Source organism: Camarhynchus parvulus, chromosome 2 (assembly GCF_901933205.1).
Source record: "Camarhynchus parvulus chromosome 2, STF_HiC, whole genome shotgun sequence".
In the NCBI taxonomy this organism is placed as follows: Eukaryota; Metazoa; Chordata; class Aves; order Passeriformes; family Thraupidae; genus Camarhynchus; species Camarhynchus parvulus.
Window position 1 is genome coordinate 70,531,719 of NC_044572.1, and position 15,669 is coordinate 70,547,387.

General features: G+C 42.6%; 1 protein-coding gene across 1 annotated transcript in view; it reads right to left on the reverse strand.

The window, feature by feature from the left end:
- Positions 1-933: 933 nt before the first annotated feature.
- Positions 934-15,669, reverse strand: part of CDH20 (cadherin 20) — a 118,764-nt gene continuing 104,028 nt past the window's right edge. The window contains exons 9-12 of the mRNA XM_030971625.1: positions 13,359-13,480; positions 11,333-11,450; positions 3,926-4,177; positions 934-2,507 (exon numbers count right to left, since the gene is read on the reverse strand). Of these exons, the coding sequence (XP_030827485.1) occupies positions 2,008-2,507; positions 3,926-4,177; positions 11,333-11,450; positions 13,359-13,480 (992 nt within the window). The 3' untranslated portion in view covers positions 934-2,007. The remainder of the gene's footprint in view (positions 2,508-3,925; positions 4,178-11,332; positions 11,451-13,358; positions 13,481-15,669) is intronic.

Genomic DNA, 15,669 nt, shown 5'->3' on the forward strand with positions numbered 1-15,669 from the left:
GCAATGATGTAAAGCATGTTCAGGTGATAAGCAGAACCCTTGGCATACTATTTGTGAAGGCCCAGTTTTCATCACATCAGATTAACAAGAAAGAAGTCACTAAAACCTTTATTCCTTGGTGGGTGCATGGCTCTCCAGGGATGCGTGACATTGTGTGAGTCTATGGAAACAAGGGTCCTGCTTTAAATTGGTATAGCCTAAGATTAGCAAAGGAGAGACTGCAATGTTTTGTGCACATCTGCAACAGGAACTGAGCACGGCATGCCCATAGAGAAAGTGTGGTAACTGGGTGGTTATGTGCACTATGTGTGCACATCTATTTTCTGGGCAACTGGAGGTGTAGAGAGTCCTTAGCTAGAAATAAACCTGAAAATTCCATTGCAGACTGTTCTGCTTTCAGAGGCCTTTTGCCCCTTTCCATGAAATTTGTGTTAGTGTAATTTCCCTAGCTCTTCTCACTTACACATGCAAACAAGAGATGACCTGGGCACAGAACTGACTGCAGAGTAAGAATAAATAGGTATTTTATCTTAGTCTGTCATGGCTCTGAAGGCGTGAGACTCTTGTCAGGGCTGTGTAACTGGTTTCCAAGCCTATCAATGCCCCGGCCTTAATGTTTCAAAAAAATCAAGCAAGACTTTCTTTTGACTTCATCATGATTCGATTAGAAAAGTAACTAGTCTGGTGGGCTGTACTTGGGCAGATTCACTGCTAAGGGCAATGTCCAAGTGAACAATGATAAAAGAAGAAGACAATTTGCTCAGTTCTGCAAACTGAAGCCTAGTCTCCTTGACACGATGCTGATGAACCATTTTTTCTTGATGCTTTAGGCGTGTCAAGCTGCAGATAAGCACTAACTGCTGTGTGCAAAGTAGTCAATAAATTGCCATCAGACTTTCCCTTCTGTTTAACTTTTATTAAAAGAGGTGCTAAGGTACTGTACTGTATGCAGTACATCATATTTATTACCAAAATTAACAAATATACAAAACTTATACATGTAATTTTCTTACATCCATTTATTCGTCTATAATACTGCATTTGTTCAAGTAGGTTATCTACAGTATGTAAACATCCCTTGGATTGACCTCACACAGATTAGGAAAGCCCATCTAACCCATGTAGTTACCAAATATAGCTTTTTCTTATTTTAAAATTTATTTGGCTTTCATTGGTAGAATCTAATCTTCACATTTGGCACATGGAAGAGACATCTACAGTGCAAAAGAGGCAGATTTTCTGGTTTTGTTCTGAGCAGTTTAGCAGGGTCATGGTTTTAAAGAGTCAAGAATAAATTTACACAAACTTGATAGGAGATGGATTAGTGTTAACGCCAGTGACTCACAGATCAGCCACTAAACTAGAGCAGAAATTCAAAGCCTCTTCCCCAGCCCTCTCAGTCACGTGGGAAAAGAACCTCCAACCTCAGCCTTGTTTCTAAAGGATTAAAAAAGAGCTCTGTTAGCAACAGAGGGAGGAGTTTAGTTTACAAGGAGCCCTCTGAGATTCCAGTTTCAATTTTCTGCTTTGTGGATTTTTTCTTTTGTTAGCAAGCAATTCTTTTCTGTTTTAATGGGGAAAGAAATGACCAGTGGGAAGCAACTCTTCTGTGGTGACAATTTCTCAGTGAGTTGGAGATTATAGTTGGAGTTTATAGATCTTTGAACCCTGATGTATAGAGCTCAGTAAGCTGCCGTGTACAAAGGGAGAGAAAGGAAGAGAGAGAGAGAGAGAGAGAGCAATGCCGTGGAGCTCTCCAATTTTGCCGTAAGAACCAGGAAAAAACTTCCTTCCTTCTGTTTCTCATAGTTTCAAAAATGTGACTTAATTTAACTGAGTAAAGCTGATCCAGAGAGACTTTCATTCACACCCTTCTTCCCATTCTCATCCAAGCACTGTATTGCTATTTTTTTATGAGGCCTCACCCATGTCCGTGGAAGCATCTGATGAGAATGGACCGAACTGGACACGATTTCACATGGAAAGCCCTCTGCCATTCCTCTCCTGTTACCACAGAACCCCGCTGCTGTCCGTGGCCCCATACATCTCAGCCAGCTTCTTGAAGCGCGGCCCCCAGTCCGTCAGGTAGTCGTAGCTCTGGTCTGAGTCTGTCGTCACAGACTGTAAGGAGCTGAGCGACTCCGCCACCGAGCCATTCCCTTCAAACATGTAGGTCTGCAGGGAGTCGAAGGGAGGCGCCCACAGGTCCATGTCAGCTTCGTACAGCTTGGCGAGCACGTAGTTGTGGACGTTGTTGTCCATGACGCACGCCTGAGGCACGTATCGGGAGAGGCTCTCTATCTCAGGGAGCATGTCCTGCCGGTTCTTCACCACCAGCTGGGCCTCCCGCGGGTTCCACATGGCGGCAATGTCGAAGGCCTCTGTGTCCTCCTCCCCACCGCCCTCATCATCATACCGGACGATGTTCTCGTGGATGTTCTCCTCCTCGTCGATGATGTACGGCTGCTTCCGCTGGCGCCGCATGGAGAGGATGAGGAGCACCAGCACTGCAGGAGCCAAACAAGACACAGGGCTGTCAGCAAGGACACAGATCTTGCTGGGGCTTCAGACTTTTCTCTGCCCTACTTTCCCCTGGGTGAGCCCAGCTAGCCCCTTGGATTTAAAGAGCTGCAGTGTTTGCAAGCTGAGGCGTGTAGAAATCTCGCTCTCTCACACCCCAGTCAAAACTGGTAGCTTGAGGTCCTGCTAATCTGTCCCCTTTCTCACCTGAATTCTTAACTCCTGGTGACACTTAGGACACGGATATCTAGTGGTGCTTGCCACTTTTAAGATAGCCAGCTCAGAGGTCAGTAACAGTTTATCTGCAGCAGCAGTGCCATAGAGAAATTTTGTTTTCTGCTCTGTGGGTGGGTTTTGCAGCCCGCTTTGGGGATGCCTCTCAAGCTGGCCACTGCATGTGACAGAGATGGATGGTCCTAAGTCACCACGGTGATATGTCTGCCTACACAGCAAAATGCAGAGCTAGCCCCTTAGTCTGCTGTAAGGAATTTTTTGTTTATCTGCAAGCCTCCTGCAGTGCTGCAGTGCTGGTGCGCCTCACCCTCGCTATGCTTATTAGCATGGGGAGAAGTGGTCGTACAGGCACCAGAGCCCTTTTCTTTTGAAAATGTGCCATTGCTTGGTATCTATTTCCAGAGGTAGAACTCAGCAAAGATTTTGGATACTGAAATTTGGAGCTGATGTATCTAGGCTCCTTTGAAGAGCCAGAATTGAGGCACTTTTAAAGAATTTTTCCTGTATCTTACTACACTGTTCCTCAAACTGGGTCCCCTGAAATTTCAGAGAATGTGTGTTTTGAACCAGTATAGCATAATTTGAGAGACTGGACAAGGAAACTGAAGTTCTTTTGGTACCAACAGCTAACAGGGGACATAGGATGGCTGGGCAAGGAAAGCATTAAATTTAATTGTGGAGACAGAACTCATGCAAGACCCTCAGCCACTTTACTGCAGCACAGGCACCATTTAAATGTAAAGTCTCAAGGAAAAAGGATGGAGGTGGGGATATCTGTCTCCAAGACAAGAAATGGAACTGGGCTTACCACTACTGTTTTCTGTGGATCAGAATGAGAAACTAACCTGCCCCAAGCTACAGCTCTCAATACTTCCCACTGCCATACCCTTGCAGGAAACATGGCCATATCAGACACCATAGCACTTTGGGCATCTGGCAGAAATATTTGCAGGCCATACCTTTCCCCTATTCCTACAGTCCAGATCCTGAAGCCATACGTAGCTGACTACACCATGGGGTCCTTGATTTGGCCCTTTAGGCATGCATGCATCTACATATATAGGCATACACAGATATGTGTGTGTGCGTTTGGGTCCTACACCTTTGGTGCATCAGCACCATGGCCAGAACCAAAAAGTCTGTCCCTCCCAGGAAGAAGTGCAGGCTTTACCCAGCAGGACGAAGATGCAGGCAAGGATGGCGATGAGTGCCCCTCGGCTGAGGCTGACAGGGAGGACGTAGGCCTCGGCGTTGCAGGACATCACCACGCCCTCCTCGTCGCAGCTGCACACGTGCACGGTCAGCGTGCCCGTGCTGCTCAGCACCGGGCGCCCGTTGTCGCTGATCAGGATGGGCAGGTAAAACGTGTTCTGCTCGTTTTGTCTGAAGCCAGAGCGCCGTGTCAAAATCCATGCTGTATTGTCTAGGGGCAGGAAATAAACAGAGAGGACAGCTGATATGGAGAGCAAATACATTCAGCAGAGAAATAATGTTAAAAAAAAATCAGCCTTAGAGCCACATCAATTTTTTCTCCTCTCTCCTTTTTTTTTTTTTAATTTTAAAATCAGTTAATCACTAATAATTTTGCCTCTCCTTCCCCTCTTCCAGTATCTTCTCAGGCCATAGATCCAAACCTGAGAGGCAAACACACCTTAGGAGTTGCCTTTACCCCTTGTGATACAAGATACCCAGAGCAAACTCACAGTATTCAGATTTCAGAGGGCAAGACAGAAATGAGCAATTGAAGGCAACTTGTTGTTCCTGTTTGCTTATGCTCAGCAGCTTTTCTAGGTCTCAGATGCTGCCACAATTTTGGAGGTGCTGGCATGTAACCTTTGTGGACATGTGATGGTACTCTGTGGTTTTTGATACATGGCATGATCATCTGCTTGAGGCGACAAGGGGACAAAGGAAAAAACCCAGCTTGCTACCCTAAAGCAGCAGCAAGTTGAACATTCGCATCTAAACATTTTTTCTGTGAAGTGCATGCAATTTCTTTAGTACTTCTGCCATAGAAAAAGCCAGAATGCTTTGTGTCGTCGTCAGAATTCTGCTTTGATTTGACCATTCTGCTTCATTTAGTGTGACTGCCTGTTTTTATAAGAACTTAAGTCAAAAGGAATCAAAATGATGCTGCTGACAAAAATAGTAAAAGAGTGACCTAACAGCCAGTTGCTGTTGGCCATTTCAAGGGAAATTCCTACCTTTGGGGCTTTTTCCTTCATATTCAACATGCTTTTTAAAATGTCAACATTTACCAGTGGCATTTGAATTCCTTTCTATCTCTTCCCTCTAATTTCTCAGAATGTGCACCAAGTTTCCTAATTTAAAAAAGTGGAAAAAAAGTGAAAAATGGATTCAGGAGCTTGTTCTCAATTCTCATCTCAGGGTGCCAAAGTAAAAGTCTTTGGAGATGAGTGTTGATTTTTTCAGTGCTTTTGGAAAGTGCAGGACTGAATGTCTCCAGTGTGATCTGAGTCACCAAAGAGACTAAAGAAACTTGCATGAACATTGTCCTTTCTTACAAACATGTCTGCAAGGCTAGGGCCAAGAAAGATTACTGGGGAACAGTACAGGTACTTTTTCTCTTTGGCAAACCTACAAGCTCTGATTCTCTGCACTGATGCGGTGGCAGTTTTTGGGAAATTATCTTAATGCAATTTCTTTTACTACTTAGTTTTATTTCCTGTTCCCTTGGCTCAAAAGAGGTCACACAGTCTGGCCATCTGCATCTCCAGGTTGTTACCAATGTACATTTGCTATGCTTGAAAATGCAGGATGCTGATCAGCTGTCCCAGGTGGATTGGCACAATGGGATTGCTGCCTGGAAAAGGCAACAAACCTTCTGATCACAGATAGACTCTGAAAAAATCTAAAATATTAACATAGAAGTGTTCAATTTCCTTATTATTCCTCTGTCCATTCACTGCTAATAATTTATTTAAATCTTGTGTGATTTTTTTTCAGTGTAGATACTCAGGTTAAATGCAGATAAATTCAGCTATATGATCTACTGTAGTCTGGACACCAAAAATGATTTGATGGCTTTTTGAAGGGAAATCAGGAGCTTCATGTACAGCCAACTATGGAATATAGGCAAACTCAAGCTAGATTGGCCAGACTTGTCTGCTAGACTTAAACTATGGCCCAAGTTACAAACCCTGTGCCTCTAATCTTATGGCATCACAGAGTACAGGCACATAAAAATATTGAGGTGTCAGGTTCCACAGTTTGTGAGATCAATTTAAATTTGTGACATGTTTTTAAAAAGGATCTCAGGGTCTTTTTATTGCATGTCAATGACATTTCAAGCTTTTACTCCAAAAACATTAAATTCTGAAGCGTGTTGCATGTCTGCATGCAAATATATAGTGAAATTGTAGTGTCTTGTTAAATCATGCGGTCCCAAGAGCTGGAGCTTTGAGGAAAAACCACCAGGTGCAAGATGAAATCCCAAAGTTGCTTAAAACTGATTATGTGCCAGTGTTTACTGATTTCACCTTTGACATGCAATGCAGGTCTGAGTGTGTGCAGTGGGTATGGACAGACATGGGTAGGTGTCTTCCTAGGAGCCAACAATAGGACAAGAAGAAACGGCCTCAAGTTGTGCCAGGGGAGACTTGGATATTAGGAATAATTTCTTCACTGAATGGATGGTCAGGCATTGGAGAAGGCAGTCCTGGGAAGTGTTTGAGTCACCATCTCTGGAGACATTCAAAAGATGTGTAGATGGGGCACTTAGGGCTGTGGTTTAGTGGGCGACTCAGCAGCATTAGATTAACAGTTGGACTCAATGATTTTGAAGGCCTTTTCCAACCTAAATGACTTCATGATTCAGGAATGTGTCCCAAAGCTCATCAGAGAGCAGTACCCTGTGCCTCCCATGGCTTCTGGGCAAAGGGAATGCTGTGGACAGGAGACCTTGCCTGCTCAAACCTTTCCCTTCTCTCTCCTGGGGCACATGCAAGTGCTTTCTCTCCCTTTGGCTGTTTATATGCCCTCTATATGTGCTCCACAGCTATTAATATCACATCTTTTCATCACTGGGCCTGTTTTGGCAGGAGAAAAAGCAGCCCAAAGGCAGAAAGTGGCAAAGTGCTTTTATGCTCTGTCAATGAAAATACTTGAGTCACCCTAACTGGAGTAATTTGGTTGTATTTCTCTTTCCTGGGTGAAAGATTCACTTTCTTTAAACTGACTTACACTAGAAGTCACAGCTTCTATTCAGGTGACAGCAAACCTTCATTTCATGTAAAATTGCTCTTTGTGAGGGAAAAAGAGATTAATTATTCTGAGCTGGTCATACTTTGCCTGCAAAAGAAGTCACAAGCAGTGAACCTGACAGAAGCTGTGCAAAATCAGCTAGTGAGACATCTCAAGGGTTTTTAACCACTCTTTTTTCAGGCCAAAACTAAGTTTCCATAATCTAATATTGAAAGATATATATATATATGTATATATATACCTTCTGCTGTGATGCCCTGACCATATCATCCAGGTCTTAAATGTTCTTGGTAATTAAATTCTCTTTGTAACTCCCAGGATTACATTCTGGGCCTTTTGCTTCATTTTGCTTTGTACTAGGCAGGCATCCAAATCATCCCTAAAGAATTGTTCTACCTGTTACTCTGCAAGTGAAATACATGGTGCCAAAGCTTGTTGTGTGACTCATCAAAAGCCAATGTGATTTGATGTGCTAGCGCAGTGCGAAGGACAAGCTGGAATGTGATGCGGCATGGCAGGAACTGGAATACACAATTTTATTCGAAATTTGATATCTGCTAAGCCCCAGCCATCGAGAGAAGAGGGCTTGTGAGGACATGAAAGCCCCATTATATTAAAAAAGAAAAAGCAGTCCTGATAAGAATGTACAATATTTTTCCTCTCAGCTTCCAGCACAGCAACTTTGGCTCGTAGAGGCTGGCTGGCAGCACTTAGCTCCAGCACTGAGCAGAGATGCTGAAGATTGCAGCATGGCTGGTTCCACATTTGTGTGAAAACTGATCTTCCCACAGGTGTGCAGGCTGGTGTCTTCATGTGGTTGTGAGAACAAGCCAGGCAGCACCATCTTCCTGCAGTTTTCTGCCTCACTGGAAATGATATACCTCTCTGGAGAGGTCAGGGGAGTTAACCACTATGTAGGTCCCAACCTTGAGATCAGAGCTAACCACTGCTCTTCTCACAAGAAAGGCTTGGTTTCTTTCTGCCTGCACCTGTAGAAGAACTGGGGATGATTAGCCTGACAATTCTGTTAGACTTTAAAATCTGATTGTAGTAATTATGAGGAGCTAGGAATAATAAAAAGAAATACTCCACCAGGACTGGGAGAAAGAACGCAAGGAAGCAAGCAATCTAGACACGATTGGGTTGGGGAAAGAGTCACAACTTTCCTTGAGGATTTTCAGCTCACTGCTTACATGTGTGAAGTATACCACAGATTTAGGGAAGGCAGAAATAGCTAAAATTTTTTCCTATAACAAATTTATTTGTATTGCAAAGGACCGCCAGGACACCAGGCCTGGTGGGGGTATGACAGATCCTGATTCTGCACCTATTATAAAAGTCTTCTGTCTTCAACAGGTCCTGGGTCCCAAAGATGGAGGGCAGTGATTAAGGTTCAACAGAAGATAAGCTCAGAGTTTAATCTAGAAATGCAGTAAGTTTATTTTGTTGCTCATTCTTACAGCAAACCTCTCTTTCTAACTTATTCCCAGCATAGTCTCACCTGGAAGAAGGTGGAAGAAGGATGGCTTGCCAATGCCCTACAGAGACACCAAAGAGATGGGAGACTCCAGCTCAATTCCCTGCTTCATCACATTTATCCTATAAGGCCTTGAGAAGCCATTTGTGCCCAGATTGTTGCAGCTACTTAACACATCTATTTCTCACTGGTTTTACTGAACTCAAAGAGAACCCAGCGTGTAAGTAGCTTAATTTCTCCTTGCCCCAGATCCCATCTATAAAGGAGAACAATAGGGTTTCTCTGTCTGCTGAAGATGTGCAAAGAATGAATAGACTGAAGAAGTTCTCAGAGACCAAAATTACAAGGGCCCAAAAAAAAATGTAAATCAACTCATCAGAATGCAAACTGTGATCTATCTGTTGCTCAGTATAAATCAAGGTTTTAATTGTTGCCAAGGAGGCTCCATGTCTTGCAGTTTCTCTTACTGCTATATTGGACAACCAAGTAATCAGCACAATTGCTAATCTTAGCAGCGCCTTCCCGCAGCCTGGGAAGCATTCCTGTCTTGTGTTTATGGGCACAGGCTGTGACTAGCAAAGTGTGTTGCAAAGTGTGTTCTGTTTCTTGTCTAGCCATCCTGTGACAAACAGTATAGCTACCCCCTCTGTGCCCAAGTTACATGATTTATACAGCTCTTAGTGGCCCCTAGATGAAAATATAAGCATAAATTACTTTTACTGAAATGACTACTGCTCTCCAAATTGCTGAGGCAGTAAATTAACCCTTAATCATGGAATCATAGAAAATGCTGTGTTGTAGGGGAAGCCTTCAGGATGAGTCCAACTCCTGGCCCTGCACAGGATACACCAAGAGTCACACTGTGTGCCTGAGAGCTTTGCCCAAGTGCTTCTTGAACTGAGACAGGTTTGGTGCTGTGACCACTTCCCTGGGGAACCTTTCCAGTGCTCATACTGCCTCTGGGTGAAAAACCTCTTCCTCATATCCAACCTAAACCTTCCCTGACTTAGTTTCATGCTGTTTTGTTGAGTCCTGGCACTGGTCATCTGAGAGAAGAGATCAGTACCTGCCCCTCTGCTTCCCTTCACAAGGAAACTTAGACTGCAATGAGGTTTTCCCTCAGTCTTCTCCAGGATGAACAGACCAGGTGACCCCAGCTGCACCCTTGCACCCTATACAGCTTCCCCTAAAATCCTTCACCATCCTCATGGCCTTCCTTTTGGATTCTCTCTAATAGCTTAATATTCTTCTTATGCTATGTTTTACTATGTGGATCATTCCAATAGTCAGTAGCTTGATACTTAACATTTTTATTTCAAATTAGTAACTAATAGTACCCTAAGGTTCTTGTGAGATATAAATATATATATATATATATATATATATATATATATATGTATATGGAAAACTGGTATTTTATAGAGAGTGGGAGGCACAGCCATTCAGTCACTGCTGTCACTGTAAATTATTGCAAACATGGCCTGAGACAGAAAAAGTGCATCTGATGCTGGCAGTTTTGCGAGTTTCTTTTTTGTAGAACAATGCCTTGAGGATGAAATGAGATTTCTTTGCCAAATGTTTTAGCAATAGTTGTGTTATATTTGTTCATTTATTTTGGCAATATATACTCACAGATAAAAAAGACAAGGAGAGAAAGAAGGGGATAAAAATGCAAGAAATTGTGTGGGGAGCCTTCAGGGACACTACAGAGAAAAATGCTTTTGGGATGAAAGAGCATTAGCGTGCTGTGGAGGAGGGCTCCAGACACTGCAAGTACCATGTTTTAAGACATATTTAGTAAGTGTATGCATGGGATTCTTTATAAGCCTTTCTGTTGCTCTTTCATACGCCTGGAGTGGCCCAGATAGCGGCTTATGGAAGTAAGTGTGGTAAGCAGGCGTGTGTGGGAGCAAGGCTGGGCTTGGAGGCTGGCCATAGATGCTGCAGGTGGCCAGTCCTTCTCCCCATTTATTCTGGAATTGCTTGCTGATCTGTGGTACTTTACACACTAAACTCATACTGAAACCCAGCCCCTCAATACTGACTTTCCAAGCTCTACACCAGGTCACTCAAGGTCATCCCTCTTTCCTAATAATGGCTGGTGTGAGCCTGATTTTAGCCATGGAAATAATCTATCAGCAGCAGTCATGCAAAGTCTGCTATGGCAGGACTTTCCTGCAGGCTCCAAATCCACCAAAGCTTTCCCAAAAGAAACAAATTCCACTGGTTAAAATGCTCAAATGCCAGTGAGTCTGGTGTTTCAGTTTCTACTTTGGTCATCTTACACAGACCTTTAGCTGTACACCAAGCTACTTCCCCAAGGGTCTGTGAGTCCTCCCTACTTCCCTCTTTCTCTGGGGAAATGAGGATGTGCAAGGAGAAAGAACAAAGTGCTTGGGGAAAAAGATGGAACAGTACAAAAACCTTCCTTTTTTCTGTGCCTGGGAGAAAACATGAAGAGTACAAAAAAAAAAAAAAGAAAAAAAAGAGCAATGTAATTCCCTTCAGATTTGTCTGCTAGTTCCAGTTACTATCCTACCTTTAAGCATCTCCTTTTGAGCAAGTGCAATTTCCACTCCGATAATCCGAGATGCCTGCAGCCTGACCAAAAGACCTGAATTTGCACAAAACACTGGTACATTTCCTCAAAAAAGGAAAAGGAGCCTATTGCTAGAGAATATTTATAGAGAAGAAAATATCCTATAACCTTGAAGTGTATTAAGTAATATGTCATTTTATTATTGCCTTTAAGGAGCAGGTGTCACTTGGTATTATTTGAAATGGCAATCTTATCACCCACTGTAAGTCACAGCTTCTCAAGTCCAACTCAGGCATTAGAAATTAGAGTAGCTAACTGTCTGTGTCCACTCTGATTACCTTGATTGTCCCTTAGAGTAAAGTTGGGGTTGTTAGCCGCCTCTGGAGCCAGGCTGTAGTAGAAGTGCTGACCCTCCTGTGGGTCATCCCTGTCGATGGCACTCACCGTCTGAATCAGCTACAAAACACAAGAGAAAAGTAGAAATGGTTGAGAAGCAAAATATTTATAATATAAACAACAATCAAACCAATAACATGTATTTTATATCTATAAATATAAGCAACTGGAGCATTTCAATAAAATTGCCTTCCAGAGGTACAATCTTCTCTCAAGAAGAGACACAAAAGCTTGCAGGGGTCATCTATTTTGCTGTGGTCGTGCACATCACTTTTAAACCAAGGAAGAGATAATCAGTTTACCTCAAATAACAGATGCTCTCCTGTCATGCATCCCTATCTTCTGTTGCACATTTCTTTTTGTCTTTTGGAGGCCCAGGTATTTCAGAAGATTCATTGTGCATTAGAGAGCTTGTAAGAAAGCTCATATTTACTTTCAGCTTCATTATGCAGGTAGAAAAGGACTTCAGGTTGATTATTTTGCCACTCTTTTAGTTTTAAATCAATAAAATTCTTCAAAAGATGTCAGTGGAAATGAGAGAAAAGCCAACCATGCAGAATGCATATGCAATAAATAACACCAAACTAAAGAAACCAAGACAATGCTAAATTCAGAAAGAGATTTGTTACTTCACTTATAGAGGCTTTGTAAAGTTGGCCTAACAGCTTGAAGCACAATGAGCACTGTCTGAATAAACATTCTGGCATCTTTTTGGACAAGGAATAAATCTTCACCTGGATTTTTTTAACTTGAAAGTTATTTTGGGATTCAAAGGCAAATGTCAGACCCATAAAGGCTCTTTCACCATGTTAAAACTGATTTCAGAACTTTTTAAAATGTGGCAATAGAATTTAGTGTTCTTTGATGAAGGAAGTAGTCCAGATTAGCATTCATAATAATATTGAACTTAAACAGCTTATTACCTAGGACATTCACCCTTCAAAACCAGGAAAAAAGGTCTAGTCAATGACTTCTATTGCCTATACTACTAAGAAGCTCTGTAAACTGGTGGGATGACAATATCCTATATATGATAGTTGTAAGGACAGTTACCCCAGCAGTGAGCAGCCATTTCATTCTGTTTCACACAGCTGGGAGAAGCTTCAGCAAACACACAGTGATACTACGTGCATAATTTTTCCTTCACAGATCATAAGAGGTGTGTGTGTGTGTTTAAGTGCTATTTAATCTAGTCAGCTTTGCATGAGGAGGCACCAGTCCCCACCGTGGACCCTGGTGGTGGAGCAAGAGGCTCCCCACAAACAATCAGCAGCAGAGCTTGCAGCCGGTCCAGCCAGGGAGAGCTCACATCTGTCTCTGGCACTGGTGACCTTGTTCAAAGGCTTTGATGGGGTTTTGGAAGGGAGAGGAGCAGAATCTTCACTGCTTCCTTGAAGCTGCTCCTTTAGAGTGCATGCAACGGGAAGTCTTGTGTTGCTTTTGACTCTCTGTCATCTCCAGTTCACAGCAGGACATATTCTGCTTGGTGCCCATTTGAACCTGATGTAGTAAGTTATGTCCAGCTCCCGTAAGTCCAGGTGTGCTTAAGGCTCTTAAAACATTTAGTAGTAAGCCTTGTCTGTCACACGTGGCCTGAGCTGGTTCTGTGGCACTTCTCATAACACTTCTCTCTTTGATGCTGCTACAGGACACACTGGCTGTTTGCCTGCTGGCACATGCCTAAGGGAAGGCTTTATTTCAGCTATGAAATGTATTGTACAGTGAGCCTAGAATCTACTTCGGGAGAATAAAAGAAATGTGGGAGAAACAAAAGAGGTACTATATGTGATGATCCTTCCAGTGGGATATGCTTGCCTTTGGAATGAAGCACAGACGGCTGCTGATAGGAGTTCAGATGAAATGTGTGAGTAGCTGAGCCCTCTGCCCAACACTCACCCTTCCTGGCCTGCTGCCTCCATGTAGGACAGCATACCCTTCCCAACCCCTGGTGGTACAAGCATTTCTCACCTGGCCTGCTTTGGCATTTTCACAAACAAAAGCTTCATAAAATCTCGCAAACTCCGGTGCGTTATCGTTCACATCCAGGACTTTCACTGTCACAGAGACACTGCCCACCTGTGAGGGGTTATCTGGAACAAGAAGGTTTAATGTAAGGAAAGGCAGTATGTGGGAAGGGGAAGAGGCTGCTCCTCACTTGGCTCAAGAGGTAAATCAGGTTTTCTGCTACTGGCTTGTGCTAAATCACATTTTCCTATTGGGAATTGTGGTGACTTGGGTATTGTGCGACTCAGAGTGAAGCTTCAAAAGCTGCTCTCTGTCTAGCCTGTCTTCCCTCTTAATCACATATTTTACAAACAAAACAATTCTGTAAAAGACTTCAGCCTGGTTCAGTCCAATGAACTATTTCTACAGCAAAAGTTTTAGACAATGCCCCCCCTTTTATTTTATTGCCCTTCAACTGGGCAATACTCTTTGTTGAGCCTCCCTACTGGTAGCATGAATTAGGAAGGTACTGTTTTAAGGACAGACTTGTTATTTAGAACTTGTTAAAAATGGCAGTTTCTATCTCCAGTTCAGAGATGGTTTTCCTCAAAATTTATGCTCCTTGAACTCAAAAATAGTGTCAAGTTTTTGATACTTTGTTCAGAGGGGTTTAAAATGTAATAGCACATGAAATTGAACAGAAAAGCTTTCAGTGAAGCTTAAAATTGCAATGAAAATTTTACATTCTGCATGACATCATTTGTGATGTTTCTGTTCCACTGGTGCATTAGCTTTCTTTGTCAGTAAATCTGTACATCTTTTCACATATCTTCACAAATTCCAAGCTAAGTGGCTACAGAATAATTTGTTTTTCTTACTGTTCTTGTCTGCCCCAAATCATCTTCCCCCCCCCTTATTTAATGATAAAATGAAACTGTAATCAGAAAGAAAAAAAATGTTAAGGGACCAAAAGAGGTGTAAAAATCAAGAAAATTCTTTAATATTAGTATTCTCATCTTCTTTTTAGCTGTAGCATTTTGTACATTTACCTCCAAATATATCTTCCTTTATAGCAAGAAATGATATATTCATATAAACAATAGAGAGTTTACATAAACTCTGGAATTTTCTTAAATGTTCAGCATACTGTAGTCCACAACGTGTTGTATTGTGTCATTGAGATAATACTCAAACTACGTTGTTTCTCCCTAATTTGTAATGTAATCCTTCAGCTTCCCACATATGCATACATACATCATGCTAACACACCTCTTGTTGTGGCAGGTGAATTTGCACTCTTAGAAATAATTGATCTAACCTTTAGGGCTAGGGGCCTTATTCAGGAGTGCAGAGCTATGACATTTTTGAAACTATTCACTAAATTAAAATATGGTGCTGCACATGTACAGAGCAAAACTGACAGAGGATTGATGGAAAGGAAACCAAAGGAAGACATGCCTTCCTATTGCTCTCACCCTCAATGCTGCTACAGGGTCAGCTTTTACAGACTCATTGCAATGGCCATTGGTGGCTGAAAATAAAAGTAGTGTCAAAACAGATAGGGGTGAAATCCCATTGTCTCAACCACTTTCACTACTTAAAAGGGCACAGAAAGGCATCATGTGCTGGAACAGCCTGCAAATATGTGGCAGAGTCACTCCAACTCTTGTGAAATATTTCCCCTGCTTTCAAGCTGGGTGGTTGCAATTTGGGCAAGCTTGTTGAAACTTTGTTCCTGTCAAAGTGCTCCATCTCTGGCACAGCCTAGATGTGCAGGAAGCTTTCTGAGACACAAGGAATGACTCAGCTATTGGCATCAAGCTGCAGAAAAGCTGCTGCCCCTCACAGATGAACTGAGATCCTGAGCAAAAGCTATGTGAACTGAAGGAATTTCAGGTGAAGACTAGGTGAACCTTTTATTTGCTTATATATCTGAAGCTCCTTTATGAAGCTCACATCTGTGAGCATTTCAAACTCAGCTAAATTTTTCATACTGACACAATGAAATGAGCATCTCCTTCTTCTCACAGCCTTGAAAAATACTTGGCACAGATGAATCCTGAGCTGAGTTTTAGCTCATTGTAAAACCCAAAAGCATAATGAGTTCAGCATACTCGAAGATCCCAAAGCACTCTGGCCCAAATTATTTATGTAGCAAGCAGATGGCGATGTCATTTACTTGCTGCTGAACCAGAGCAGATTTCAACTAGTGACCTAGCAGTGTAGGATCGCTGCTGCCTACCCATCCCTGCACCACTCAATCCTCCCAGGCAGGACTGGAAGCTCTAGCAGCTGTGAAGCCTTTGCAGTATTTTCTTTAGCCTGGCTTTCTGGA